Source organism: Chiloscyllium punctatum, chromosome 27 (assembly GCF_047496795.1).
Source record: "Chiloscyllium punctatum isolate Juve2018m chromosome 27, sChiPun1.3, whole genome shotgun sequence".
Taxonomy (NCBI): Eukaryota; Metazoa; Chordata; class Chondrichthyes; order Orectolobiformes; family Hemiscylliidae; genus Chiloscyllium; species Chiloscyllium punctatum.
In genome coordinates this window covers 48,319,222-48,334,399 of record NC_092765.1, presented here as the reverse complement: position 1 = coordinate 48,334,399, position 15,178 = coordinate 48,319,222, and the positions used below count along the sequence as shown (strand labels likewise).

Below are 15,178 nucleotides of genomic sequence, written 5' to 3'. Positions count from 1 at the left end.
AGGCAGCGGAGGAAGCCAATGACTTGCATGTCCTTGGTGGAGTGTGAGGGAGAGTTGAAGTGGTCGGCCACAGTGCAGTGAGGTTGTTTAGAGCGTGTGTCTCAGAGACGTTCTCTGAAACATTCTGCAAGTTGGCATCCTGTCTCCCTGATGTAGAGACCACAGTGAAAGCAACGGTCACAGTAGATGAGGTGTTTGGATGTCTAGGAACATCTTTGCTGGATGTGGAAGGATCCTTTGGGGCCTTGGATGGAGATGAGGGGGGAGGTGTGGACACAAGTGTGGGGAGCTTGGACCTAATGACGGACTCACGGAGGGAAGGTTCTCTGCGGAATGCTGAAAGGGGTGGGGAGGGAAATATTTCTCTGGTAGTGGGGTTTGACTGTAGGTGGCAGAAATAGCGGAGGATGATGCGATGTATTCAGAGATTGGTGGGGTTTAAGGTGAGGTCCGGGGGGGCTTCTATCCTTGTTGGGGATTGGAGGGGTGAGGTTCAAGGACAAAAGTGAGGGAAGTGGAGGAGATGCGCTGGAGGGCATTGTTACCACATGGGAGGGGAAATTGCAGTCCTTGAAGTAGGAAGCTATCTGAGATGTTCTGGAGTGAAATTGATCCTCCTCAAATCAGATGTGGCAGAGATGGAGGAATTGGGAATGAGGGATAGTACTTTTTACAGGAGGTACAGTGGGAAGAGATGTAATCCAGGTAGCTGTGGGAGTTGTTGATTCGGTCACCAGAAATGGAGATGGAGAGATCCAGGAAGGGGAGAGAGGTATCTGAGACAGGACAGGTGAGATTGAGGTCGAGGTGGAAGGTGTTCAAAAAAATTCAACCTCCTCGTGGGAGCATGAGGTGGCATTGATACAGTCATCAATGTAGTGGAGGAAAAGGTGGGGAATGGTGCCAGTGTAACTGCAGAGATGGACTGTTTTACGTATCCGCCAAAGAGGCGGGCATAGCTGAGGTCCATGCGGGTGCCCGTGGCTATCCCTTTGGTCTGAAGGAAGTGGGAGGATTTGAAGAAGAAATTGTTGAGGGTGAGTACCAGTCAGCCAATCAAATGAGTGTGTCGGAGGAGTGGGTCAGCGGGACAGGAAGAAACAGAGGACTTGGAGGCCATCATCATGGTGGATGTACATGTACAGGGACTGGATGTCCATGGTAAAGATGACACAATGGAGGAGGTGGAGGGCGTGCGTGGTGCCCTGAATGTATGTGGGGAGACTTTGGACCAAGGGGGACAGGATGGTATCAAGGTATGTAGAGACAAGTTCTGTGGGGCAGGAGTGAGCAGAGACAATAGGTAGACAGGGACAGTCAGGTTTGTGAATTTTGGGTAAGAGGTAGAACCAGGCAGTGCGGGGTTCCTGGACTATGAGGTTGGATGCTGTGGATGGGCGATCCCCTGAGATGAGGAGGTTGTGGATGGTCTGGGAGCTAATCATTTGGCGATGGAAGGTGAGGTCGTGATTGAGGTGGCAGTAGGAGGAGGTGTCCGTGAGTTGGTATCTGGCTTCAGCGGTGTACAGCTTGGTGCACCAAACTACCACTGCGCCCAACTCCCCCCTTATCCAGTGGTTTGATGGTGAGGTTGAGGTTGGAGCGGAGGAAGTGGAGGGCTGCGCAGTGCAAGGGTAAGAGGTTGGAGTGGGTGAGAGGGATGGGCAGGTTGAGGAGGTCAATGTCGCAGCAGCAGTTGAAGTTGAAGAGATTGAAGACAGGTAACAGATCAGCATGGGGTGTACAAGTGGATGGGGTATGTTGGAGGCAGGTGAAGGGTGGGTGGGAGCCCCAATGGAGGGTGGGTGGGAGCCCCAATGGAAAACGTTAGCATGGAGGTGAAGTCAGCAGTAGAAAAATTCAATGTTTTAATGCGTGTTGAATTCATTGATCTGGGACCGTACTGGGATGAAGGTGACACCTTTACTGAGGACTGATCGTTCATCCTCAGTGAGGGAGAGGTCTGGGGTGATGGTAAAAACATTGCAGGGCTGGAGGCTTGGACCTGGTGTAGGGCCCGAGTTGGGAATGGGTGCAGAGACCGTGTCTGGAGTGGGTGAGGCCGTGTCTGGAGTGGTGACATCACCAAATGACATGACACACGCTGTGGGCGTCAGGGGGGACGGAAGTGGTGCATGCAGTGACATCCGCGGGGGCGGAAGTGACATTCCATGTGACGTTCGCAATGTCTTCAGTGGTGGCTGTGTGTTTGTCAGTGGTGGCGTTGGCAGCGGAAATTCCCATCATTGGAATCGTGACCAGCTAGCAAACCATCTCCTCAACTGAATTTCCACTCAGGACGCAAAGGAGGTACAGGAGGCCTGGGGTCTATCACATTGAATGCAATTTCCTCACAATGAGGGAGGCACATTGCCACCATAGATGGATGCTGTTCATGGACACTGTCATCAGCTGGAGTGGGATTTGCGACCTGAAGGGTAGGTTGCAATCCCATGCTGCAGGCATTCAAAGCAACATCTTCATTAAATATATATGCAACTGACTGTTGGAGGCTCAACTGGGGTCATGTGTGAGATCTCTCAATCCTCACCCCACAAATGTATCAAGGCTGTAACCAAGGCAATTTATGTCAGATTACATCTCTTCAACTTATTTCAGCAGGATCTCCCAAGGAAAAAGCTGAGTAAGTTTCTCAGGTGGAACATTACATCCAGAAGGACAGATTGTTGTAGCATCTAATGCAATAAGCCAAACAGGAATTAATTGACATCTGTTTCAATAGATCTGAAATTGCTAGAGATACTCAACCGGTGTGGCAGCATATGTGGAGAGAAAACAGAGTTGAATTCTGAAGAAGATTCACTGGACTCAGTTAAAAATCACACAATACCAGGTTATAGTCCAACAGGCTTATTTGGAAGGACTAGCTTTCATAGCAAACATTTGCTATAAATTCTGTGTCTTACGATCTTATACTCCACAACCACTTGAGGAAGGAGCAGCACTCCAAAAGCAATGCTTCCAAATAAACCTGGTAAAAACAATGACTGCAGATGCTGGAAGCCAGAGTCTAGATTAGAGTGGTGCTGGAAAAGCAGTTCAGGCAGCATCCGAGGAGCAGTAAAATCGACGTTTCGGGCAAAAGCCCTTCATCAGGAATAAACTTATTGGACTATAACCTGGTGTTGTGTAATTTTTAACTTTGTACACCCCATTCCAACACGGCACCTCCAAATCATCACTGGACTCAAAATGTTAACTGCTTTCATTCATCAGATACCATCCTGCTGAGTGTCTCCAGTACTTTCTGTTCTTGTTTCAGGTTTCCAGCAAGAACAGTTCTTTGTTTTGTTCAGTAGATCGGAGTTGGGTGCAGTGTAACTTTGTGGTTACTCAAAAGCGACACTATTTATGCACAGAGGCAAATGCAACTTTTTTTGTTTATTTTTCTTTGCTTTTCTTGTTCAATAGAAGCTAATGTTTTCAACAGTTTGAATGATTTTCAACATGTGATGCTTTCACACTGAACAATAAAAAGGTACTGTACTATGCTGGGTATTACGGAAACAGTAACATTCTTCAGACAGGGTGAAATGGAAAGGTAGGTTGTGCAGCTTCACCCTTATAGCTGCAGTTAAATGCCAGTTGATTAAACAGGTGATGATGTAAAATAGCAAAATATTTATGAATGTGAAATTCTATTTTCACCCATAACCTCAGAAGCTTTTCCAGTACATATGCATTGAAGTCGTAGTTTGGAGTTGACAGTGATTGATCTAATGCATAGTTGATGAGCACGTGGTGCTACAGAGGTGTAATGATTTCCTGGTAGGTGACAGTCTACGGTATAATAAGCCTGCTTACAAGCGGTCTATAAATATATTATTGGTTGTATTTGAATTGAGGACCATAAATTAATAGAGGGGGCATTCAGATACTTTACACATAGAATAATATGAAGTTTGGGCAATTTAAATTCAAGCTTTTTGTTCATGTACCAACAGCAACAATCATTTTGTATATCAACTACATGTGCACAATTTGGAATTAATTATTACAATCTCAATATTCATAATTATAGAGAAGGAATCCAGAATTGTTTTAAGTTCAAATCACAAGCAAAGTTTTCCTGCAGTACTCCCAACAGCATCAAAGTTGAAAATTTTCCCTCATACTGATATACTGTGATAGTTTATTATGCAGTTTCCTTTGCATGTGATGTTTGATTGTAGTTTTGTATCAATTTGTATGATATTAAACATTATTAACTAATCTTATTTAATGTAGAATATTTACTAATAATGGCTTATTTCCTGCAATCTGGACAAGATATGAATCAGAATCCTTAGTTAACACTGTTTTGATGCACAACAGCACCCAAAATGCCTGATAGTATCAATAATGAAGCCATTATTGACTTGATATGTAAGCAAATTTTACTTACCGATACATGTAAGTGTCTGTAATCATGAGAGACACATCTGGCAAAACTTGGTGGCCCCCAAAATGCAATTCCATGAGAATTTAATAAACATTTGCGGCTGGCTGAACCTACACATCATGGAAACAAAAAAACCTGCAAGTTAATTTGATAAATGTTCCCCCTCTACTGCATATAGTTCTGTCAATCTCAACAGCAATCACAGTGCATAGGAATTGCACCCAGTTCAAGCTACTAATTAAAATCATGGGGGAGCCAGCTTTTTAATCTTGAACACAGAACATTACAGTGCAGATTAGGCTCTTTGGCCCTTGATGTTGTGCTGACTTGTGAAAATAATTTGGTGCCCATCAAACCTACACCATTCCATTATTATCCATATGTATGTCCAATGCCCATTTAAATGCCCTTAACGTATGCGAGTCTACGACTGTTGACTGCCAATAAGAAGTTACAATCAATAGCTAAAAATCCATCTGCACTGCTTTTCTGTTAACTCTTAGGACTGTGTCAAGTGATTTAAACAAAAACATGTGAAATACTTGTTAAAATATTGCAGCATATTTAAGTTAACCATTGGGCTATTTTCAACTCATTTAAGATGGATTTGCTACAGGCACTCTTTTTGTTCATGTATATAATACAGCTTTGTTTTAATTTGTGGCATGTGGGTATCACAAACTAGACCAAATTTATTGTAAACCCCTAATTGTCCTTGAAAAGGTGTTGGTGAACTGCCTTCTTGAACCAGTGCAGTTCACATGATGTAGGTACATCCAGTGTACGATTAGAAAGGCAGTTAGGAGATTTTGCTCCAGTGACAGTGAAGGAATAGCAATGTTGTTCCAAGTCAGAAGGTTGTCTGACTTGAAAGGGGCCCTATCAAGTGTTGGTGTTTCCATGCATCTGTTATCCGTGTACTTCAAGGCTGTAGAGATCACAGACTTGGGAGGTGCTGGTGAATAGGATGCTAATCAAGCGGGCTACTTTTTCTGGATGGTGACTCTTAAGTGATGTTTGAACTCATTCAGCCAGGCAAATGGTGAGTATTCTACCACGTCCATGACCCTTTAGATGGTGGTCAGGCTTTGTGGAATCAAATTTGTAAATTCATTACAAAAATGTTCAGCTGTTAATCTGTCTTTGTAGCCACTGTATTTCTTTGTTGGTCCTGTTCAGTTTCTGGTCAATTATAACACCTTGGATGTTACACTGGAGGATTCAGCAAAGGGAAGATTCACCACTGAATTTCATGGGGCGATGCCTAAATTATCTCTTCTTAGAGATGCTCATGCTTGGCATTTGTGTGGTGTGAATATCAGTTCCCACTTATCAGCCAAAGCCTGAATGTTGCCATCACAAACAGTACTGAATGTGGTGCTAACAGCAATGAACATCCCACTCATGAATTTGTGATAGAGGGGAGGCCCTGATGAAACAGCTGGAAAATAGTTGGGCTAGGGATGCTACCGCAAGGATTTCTGGCAGTAATATCCTGTGACTAAGGTGGACGAACTTCGACAACAGCACCCAGATTCTTTTGTGATATGTATGGCACCAACAAGTGGAGGAGTCCCCACTTCCTTCATTTTGCGAAGGATCTTTGATACTCTCACCGCCACTCTTGTGTTCAGCAAGGTTAGGAGTGACAATAGTTGAACTAAAACTAAATGTCACTTGACAGAGCTTTTGATGATGCCTTCCATTGCTTTAATGATAATTCTGAGTGGATTTGTAGAGCAGTGACTGGTTGATTTGTCCTGCTTTCTGACAGTGGCAAGAGCAATTTTGTTATTTGTTTTGCTTTTATTCAAAAGAGTATTATATATGTGTTCGTACATTTTGAAGATGGCAGTGGAAACATGGTGAATAAATATGTTTAGAACAAAGAACAAAGAAAACTACAGCATTGGAACAGGCCCTTCGGCCCTCCAAGTCTGCACTGATCTTAGATTCTCTATCTAAACCTGTCACCTATTTTCTAAGGAGCTGCATCCCTCTGCTACCTGCCCAATCATGTATCTGTCTAGATACATCTTAAATGATGCTATCGTGCCGGACTCTACCACCACCGTGGCAAGGTGTTCCAGGTACCCACCACCCTTTGCATAAAGAACTTTGCATGCATATCTCACTTAAACCTTTCCCCTCTCACCCTGAACTTGTGACCTCCTAAAAATTGAGAGCACACTCTGGGGAAAAAGCTTCTTGCTATCTATCCTATACCTCTCACGATTTTGTAGACCTCAGTCAGGACCCCCCGAACCTCCTTCTTTCCAATGAAAATAATCTTAACTTACTCAACCTCTCTTCTTAGCTAGCACCCTCCATACCAGGCAACATCCTGGTGAACCTCCTCTGCACCCTCTCCAAAGCATCCATATCCTTTTGGTAATGTGGCAACCAGAACAGTACGCAATATTCTAAATGTGGTCAAACCAAAGTCCTATACAACTGTGATATCACCTCCAACTCTTGGATTCCATACGCCGACTGATGAAGGAAAGCATGCCATATGCCCTCCTGATCACCCTATCAACCTGCGTTGCCACGTCAGGGTACAATGGACCTGAACACCCAGATCTCTCTGTACATCAATCTTCCCCAGGGCTTTTCCATTTACTGTATAGTTCTGTCTTGAATTGGATCTTCCAAAATGCATCACCTTGCATTTGCCCAAATTGAACTCAATCTCCCATTTCTCTTTCCAACTCTCCAATCTATCCATATTCCGCTGCATTCTCAAACAATCCCCTTCACCATCTGCAACTCCACCAATCTTAGTGTCATCTGTAAACTTGCTAATCAGACCACCTATAAACTTCCTCCAGATCATTTAAGTATATGTTTAAGTTAGAGGTAATTAAACTAAATTAGATTTCTGTTAGGCAAGACAATCAAATGTCATGGATAAATGGGAATGTGCAATTCAAAATACAAACAGATCAGCCACGATCATATTGAATGTTGGAGCAGGTCTAAGGGGCTGAATGGTCTACTTCTATTCCTCTACTAACAGGATGTTCTTGATTTGAACCAGACAGGTACCAATTTCTTGGCGGGGGCGGGGGGGGAGAAATTTGCAAATGCTCTTTGGGTGGGTTTAAACTAATTCAGCAGAGGGATGGGAACCTAAATTGTAGTTCAAGCATATATGAGGTTGAGAGTAGGGACATCCGAATTAAGGTTTCAGGGTCGCAAGAGGGCACTGGCAAGCAAAACATTGGTTTGAAGTGTGTCTATTTCAATGTCAGGAGCATCCAGAATAAGGTGGGTGAATTTGCCGCATGGGTTGGTACCTGGGATTTCGATGTTGTGGCCATTCAGAGTTATGGATTGAGCAGGGACAGGAATGATTGTTGCATGTTCTGGGATTTAGATATTTTAGTAAGAACAGAGAAGATGGTAAAAGAGGTGGGGTGTGGCATTGTTAGTCAATGACAGTATTATGGCTGCAGAGAGGACGTTTGAGAACTTGTCTACTGAGGTAGTACAGGCTGAGAGTAGAAACAGAAAAGGAGAGGTCACTCTGTTGGGAGTTTTCTATAGGCCTCCGAATAGTTCCAAAGATTTAGAGGAAAGGATAGCAAAGATGATTCTCAATAGGAGCGAGTGGCAGGGTAGTTGTTATGGGGGACTTCACCTTCCCAAATATTGACTGGGAATACTATAGTTCAAGTACTTTAGATGGGTCAGTTTTTGTCCATTGTGTGCAGGAGGGTTCTGACACTGTACATAGACAGGCCACATTAGATTTGGTACTGGGTAATGAACCTGGCCAGGTGTTAGATTTGGAGGGAGATGAGCACTTTGATGATAGTGACCACTATTCAGGGATAGGTATAGACCGAAGGGCAAGAGCTACAGCTGGGGGAAAGGTAATTACAATGTGATTAGATAAGTTTTAGGATGCATAGGATAGAGAAGGAAACTGCAGGGGATGCGCACAATAGAAATGTGAAGCTTATTCAAGGAATAACTACTGTGTGTCCTTAATAAGTATGCATCTATCAGGCAGGGAGGAAGCGGGTAAGCAAAGGTGCATTGGTTTACGAAAGAAGTTGAACCTCTTGTCAAGAGGAAGGTGGTGGTTTATGTTAGGATGAGATGTAAAGGTTCAGTTAGGGCAATTGAGAGTTACAAGGTAGCCAGGAAAAACCTAAAGAGAGAGCTAAGACGAGTGAGGAGGGGACATGAGAAGCTGTTGGCGGATAGGATCAGGGAAAACCCTAAAGCTTTCCAGAGGTATAAAAGGGAGAAAAGACTAACTCGAAAAAGATTAAGGCCAATCAAGGGCAGTAGTGGGGAGCTGTGCATGGAGTCAGAGAAGATAGGGGAAGCGATAAATGAATTTTTTTTTAAATCAGTATTCACACTGGAAAGAGACAATGTTGTCAAGGAGAATACTGAGAAATAGGCAACAAAACTAGATGGGATTGAGGTTCACAAGGAGGCATTAGAAATTCTGGAAAGTGTGAAAATAGATAAATCCCTTGGACTGGATGGGATTTATCCTAGGACTCTCTGCAAAGCTAGTGAGGAGCCTTTGGCTTTGATCTTTATGTCATTGTTGTCTCCAAGAATAGTGTCAAAAGACTAGAAGATTGTTCAAAATGGGAGTAGAGACAACCCTGGTAATTGTAGTCCTGTGAGTTTTACTTTGGTTACGGGTAAAGTGTTGGAAATCATTATAAGAGATAGGATTTATAATCATCTCAATTGGAATAAGTTGATTAGGGATAGTCAGCACGGTTTTGTAAAGGGTAGGTCATGCCTCACAAACCTTATCGAGTTCTTTGAGAAGGTGACCAAACAGGTAGATGAGGATAAAGCTGTTGATGTGGTATATATGGATTTCAGTAAGGTATTTAGTAAGGTTCCCCACGGTAGGCTACTGCACAAAATACAGAGGCATGGGATTGAGGGCAATTTAGTAGTTTGGATCAGAAATTGGCTAGCTGGAAGAAGACAGAGGGTGGTGGTTGATGGGAAATGTTCATTCTGGAGTTCAGTTACTAACGGTGTACCGCAAGGATCTATTTTGTCATTTTTGTAAATGACCTGAATGAGGGCGTAGAAGGATGGGTTAGTAAATTTGCAGATGAGGTCAGTAGAGTTGTGGATAGTATGGAAGGATGTTGTAGGTTACAGAGGGAGATAGATAAACTGCAGAGCTGGGCTGAGAGGTGGCAGTTGGAGTTTAATGTGGAAAAGTGTGAGGCGATTCACTTTGAAAGGAGCAACGGGAATGCAGAGTACTGGGCGAATGTTCAGATTCTTGGAAGCATGGATGAGCAGAGAGATCTCAATGTCCATGAACATAGATCCCTCAAAGTTGCCACCCAGGTTGATAGGGCTGTTAAGAAGGCATATGGTGCGTTAGCTTTTATTAGTAGAGGGATTGAGTTTCAGCTGTACAAAATTCTGGTTTGCTGCACTTGGGAGTATTACGTGCAGTTTTGGTCACCGCATTAGAGGAAGGATTTGAAAGTTTTGAAAAGGGTTCAGAAGAGATTTACTAGGATGTTGTCTGGTATGGAGGGAAAGTCTTATAAGGAAAGGTTGAGGGACTTTTGGCTGTTTTCGTTAGAGAGAAGGAGGTTGAAAGGTGACTTAATTGAGACATACAAGATAATCAGAGGTTTAGATCGGGTGGACAGTGAGAGCCTTTTTCCTCGGATGGTGATGGCTAGCATGAGGGGACATAACTTCAAATTGAGGGGTGATAGATATAGGACAGATTCAGAATTAGTTTCTTTACTCACAGTAGTAGGGGCGTGGAACACACTGCCTGCAATGGTTTTAGGTTTCCAACTTTACGAGCATTTAAGTGGTCATTGGAGAGGGATATGGATGAGAATGGAACAGTATAGGTTAGACAGGCTTTGGATTGGTTTCACAGAGCAGTGCAACATAGAGGGCTGAAGGGCCTATACTGGGCTGTGAAGTTCTGTGTTCTATGTTCCAAATATGGAACTTAATCGATCAGCTGGGCAAGTCTGGTGCTGGACCTTAATGTGAATGTGCTGTTTCATTGTGATGTTGGATATCGTGCTTAACAATTTGAGCGAACAATTACAAAAGGCCAGAAAGTTCAAAAATATCATAACGGTTTCTTCACTAAGCAATTGGAGACATACCAATGCCCAGTAATTAAAGGTTTTGTTCACTGAACCTTGGGGAATAAGGACAAACTATGGATTAGTGTCTTTATAATACAAACAATTGGAGAATAAGAATGCATTAATGCCTTTCCCATCTCTACTTTCTGCGCAGGCTGAGGAAAATCACCTCACACCACCAATCCTTAGCACAGTCTACAGAGGGTTCATTGAGAGTACCCTGAGCTGCGGCATCACTGGCTGGTTTGGGAATTGCACCGTCTCAGATCCTAAGACCCTATAACGGATAGTGAGGACAGCTGAGAAAATCATCAGGGTTTCTCTTCCCTCCATTACAGACATTTGCCCCACCCACTGATTCCGAAAGGCTAAGAGCATTGTGGTAGACGCCACACACCCCTCACTCAAACTCTTCTCTCTCCTGCCATCTGGCAGAAGATACTCTATCAAATAATAAAGTCAAATTTAGGCCTTTACCAGGTCAACTATTGAAGAATGCATATAATTACCGCCTCTAGCCCTGCAAAAGCCGATCCTGTGTAACAGTGGACCTCATGATATTTGCTCTAAGAAAATTAATTTTTGCATAAACTTTGTGTAAACATTGTCTGTCATTCTTAAGTAAACAGTACTCTTATCATTAATTATGAGTCCACAAAGGCATTTGGATGGGTAGATGAATAGGAACGGTTTGGAGGGATATGGGCTGGGTGCTGGCAGGTGGGATTAGTTTGGGTTAGGATATCTGGTCGGCATGGACGGGTTGGACCAAAGGGTCTGTTTCCATGCTGTACATCTCTATGACTCTACAACTCTCTCGATTCCAGCAGCAATTTCAAAACCAATCAACAAGATTAATGTACATCAAATACACTTTTAAAATGCCTTCAAAAAGAAGAAGAACAACAAGTATACAGTTTAGAGTCATACAGCATGGAAACAGACCCTTCGGTCCAACTCGCTCATGTTGATCAGGTTTCCCAAACTGAAGTAGTCCCATTTGCCGGTATTTGGCTTATATTTCACTAAATCATGTATATGTCAAAATGTCTTTTAAATGTTGTAATTGTTCTAGCCTCCACTACTTCCTCTGGCAGTTTGTTCTATATACCCACCACTGTGTGTGAAAAGGTTCCCTCGCAGGTTCCTTTTAAATCCTTCCCCTCTCACCTTAAACCTATGCCCTCTAGTTTTAGATTCCCCTACCCTGAGGAAAAGACCTTGGATATTCACCCTACTCATGCCCCTCATAATTTTATAAATCTCAATAAGGACATGCCTCAGTCTCCTATGCTCCAGGGAAGAAAGTCCCAATCCATCCAGCCTTTCCCTATAACTCAAACTGTCCAGCCCCAGCAGCATCTTTGCAAATGTTTCTAGCACGCTCTGCAGTTTAATAACATACTTCCTATAACAAGGTGACCAAAATTGTACACAGTACTCCAAAATTGGCCTCACCAATGTATTGGGTAAAAACAGGTAAAAACAAGGACTGCAGATGCTGGAAACCAGAGTCTAGATTAAAGTGGTGCTGGAAAAGCACAGCAGGTTAGGTAGTATCCGAGGAGCAGGAAAATCTGCAGGCACCCTGCCTCTATTCCTGATGAAGGGCTTTTGCCCAAAACGCCGATTTTCCTGCTCCTCAGATGCTGGCTCACCAATGTATTGGACAGCTGCAACATAGTGTCCCAACTCTTACACTCAGTGCTCTGACCAATGAAGGCAAGCATGCCAAATGCATTCTTCACCGCCCTGTCTAACTGTGACACACTGTCAAGGAATTACGTATCCACACTACTACGTCTCTGTTTGATAATAGTCCGCAAGGTCCTACATGTAAGTTCTGCCCTGGTTTGCCTTATCAAAATGTAACACCTCACATTTATCTAAATTAAACTCCATCTGCCACTCCTCAGCCCATTGGCTCAGATGATCAAGATCCTGCTGGACTCTTAGGTAACATCCTTCATTGTCCTGTCTACCACCAATTTTGGTGTCATCTACAAACTTACTAACCATGCCTCCAATATTCTCATCCAAATTGTTCATATAAATGACAAACATTGGATTCAGCAACGCTCCTTGTGACACACGTTGGTCACAGGTCTCCAATCCGAACACAACTCTCTAAAATCAACTTCTGTCTCTTACTATTTAGCCAATTTTACATCCAATTGGCCAGCGCTCTCAGCATCCCATGTGATCTAACTTTACTAACCAGTCTACCACCTGGAACCTTGTCGAAGGTCATAGAGAGTCATTGAGTCCCACAGCACAGAGACTTGTCCTTTGGCCCAAACTGGTCCATGCCGACCAAAATATCCATCCACACTAGCCTCATCTGCATGCACTTAGCCCATATCCTTCTAATACTTTCCTATCCATGTATTTGTCCGAATGCCTGTTAAATGTTGTTAATCTACCTGCCTCAACCACATCTAAATTCGTCATCCATACGCTTACCACCCTCTGTGTAAAAATGTAGCCCCTCAGGTTCCCTTTTATTCTTTCCCCTCTAACTTTAAGTTGATGCCCTGTAGTGCTCAATTCCCCAAACTTAGGAGAACAATGGAATGCATTCAGCCTATCCATGCCTCCCATGATCTTATACACCTCTATAAATCCATGTCTCCCCACCCCACCCCCCCAGCCTCCTATTCTCTAAAGAGAAAAGTCCTAACTTGTCCATGCTCTCCCTATGACTCAGACCATTGAGTCCAGGCAACATCCCTGTAAATTTCTTCTGCACTCTTTCTAGTTTAATAACATCTTTCCAAAACTGAACACAATACTCCTGCAATAACTTCCCAATATCTATTCTCAGTGTCCTGACTGATGAAAGCCAGTATGCCAAAGGCCGCCTTCACTGCCCTGTCTACTTGTGACTCACTTTCAGAGAACTGTGCACCTGAACTCCAAGGTCCCTCTATTCCACTACACTCCTTAAGACCCTACCATTCACCATGAAACTCTTACCTTGATTGGACTTTCCAAAATGCAGGAGCTCACACTTATATATAGTAAACTCCATTTGCTATTTCTCAGCCCACTTCCCCAGCTGATCAAGGTCCTGCTACAATTTCTGATAACCTTCCTCACTGATCACGATACTGCCTATTTTAGTGTCCTGTCACCTAGTCACCCTTTATTTACTAGTACACTGGCTGTGGCTAGCCAGCTTGGAGTCAGTCCTCAACTGAGGAGATTCTAATCTCCTGGTTATATTTTCTTTCCCCCTGAACAGAGGAGATTCTAAATCCCCTGTTTGTTTGTAATTTGTATTGGTTAATAAAACAAACAGTTTACAATGAACAGCAGTTTACAAGAACAGCAATTTACAGGGGAAAGGGGTGGCGTAGCCGGACCCCCAAACCCCACCTTACAATCAGTTCACAGGGAAAAAGAGGACGATCCTCAAATCCTACCTGATCATATCAAAAAGGAAAGAGTAGGTGCAATCATATACAAACAGTCCGATAAACTGAACAATAAAACAGTGCATATGTCACAGACACTCAAATAGCCCACCTGCCCCTCTCACCTTCCGGCCAATCAAAGGCAGCCCGCCCCATGCCCCTTCCAGCTCTCAGTCCACCCCATGCCCCATGCGGCTCTCAGTCCACCCTGACACACCTTCTGACACCTCTAGGACAGCCCATCCTGTTTCCCCAACCCCCAGGTTGACAGCGATCAGGACGGCCTACACACCTTCCAGCTTCTCTAACTATCCATCCACGCCTCTGGTCACCTCTAAGACAGCCTACCTCGGTACCTGCCTGGGGTGTCAGTGCTGAGGACCCTCTACCGGCCTTCTGGCTCTCGGTCTGCCCTTACATACCGTCTGGCTCTCGCCCAACCTGGCGCATCATCCGGTCCATGGACTACACCTTCCAGCCAAGTCTAGGATAGCCCGATTCCGCCTCTCTGGGACAACAAGCCTTCCAGATCTTGACCTGGCCCGATGCATCTTCTGGCTCTCGGTCGCTCCGACACACTTTCTGGCCAAATCTAGGACAGCCCATCCGGATTACCCCTTCTCAGGACGACAGAGCTCAGAACAGCCGACCAGCATCAGGGTGACCTACCCACATTCTAGTTCTCAGGACTGACTACCCACCGTCTGGCTCTCGGGGTGACAACTTTTGGGACGACTTATGAGACGCGCATTTCACAGTAAGGCCTGACAGAACCAGGGACATGCAAGTTGGTGCAGGTGATAAACCCAACAAGCAACAATAGAGTCAATTAGCAATAAAAACAAAGTCAAAGTCAATTATCAACAGAGTCCCTTCTGGTACACAGAGTCCATTTCCAAAAACAGTTCTCTTCAGAATGCAGAATCTATATCCTAGGAACACAGTCCACTCCAGTATGCAAAGTCCACTCCTGAAGGCAGCAAGTGCACACTCCACAGCACATACACACACTGTTCAGTCTTCACAGAGGCCTGGTCTATCCACAGAGAACCAGGCCCACTCACCGGACAACAGTTCACTCACAGGGGATGTCCACTCCAGGATGCAGCAAATGCTCACCTCCCAGCACACACACACACATACACACCTGATCAGTCTTTACAGAGGCCTAGTCTGCCCACAAAAGGACCAGGCCTACCCACAGAGGAACAGTTCATTTGGAAAGATGCATTATCTCA

At 44.1% G+C, this 15,178-nt stretch overlaps 1 protein-coding gene across 9 annotated transcripts in view; it reads right to left on the bottom strand.

Moving 5' to 3' along the window:
* The window catches only part of adgrb2 (adhesion G protein-coupled receptor B2), a 758,374-nt gene that overhangs the window by 348,675 nt on the left and 394,521 nt on the right, over positions 1-15,178 (bottom strand). For all 9 annotated transcript variants that reach the window (XM_072548607.1, XM_072548608.1, XM_072548609.1 and 6 more), the window contains one exon: positions 4,406-4,512. In XM_072548607.1, coding sequence (XP_072404708.1) covers positions 4,406-4,512 — 107 coding nt within the window. The remainder of the gene's footprint in view (positions 1-4,405; positions 4,513-15,178) is intronic.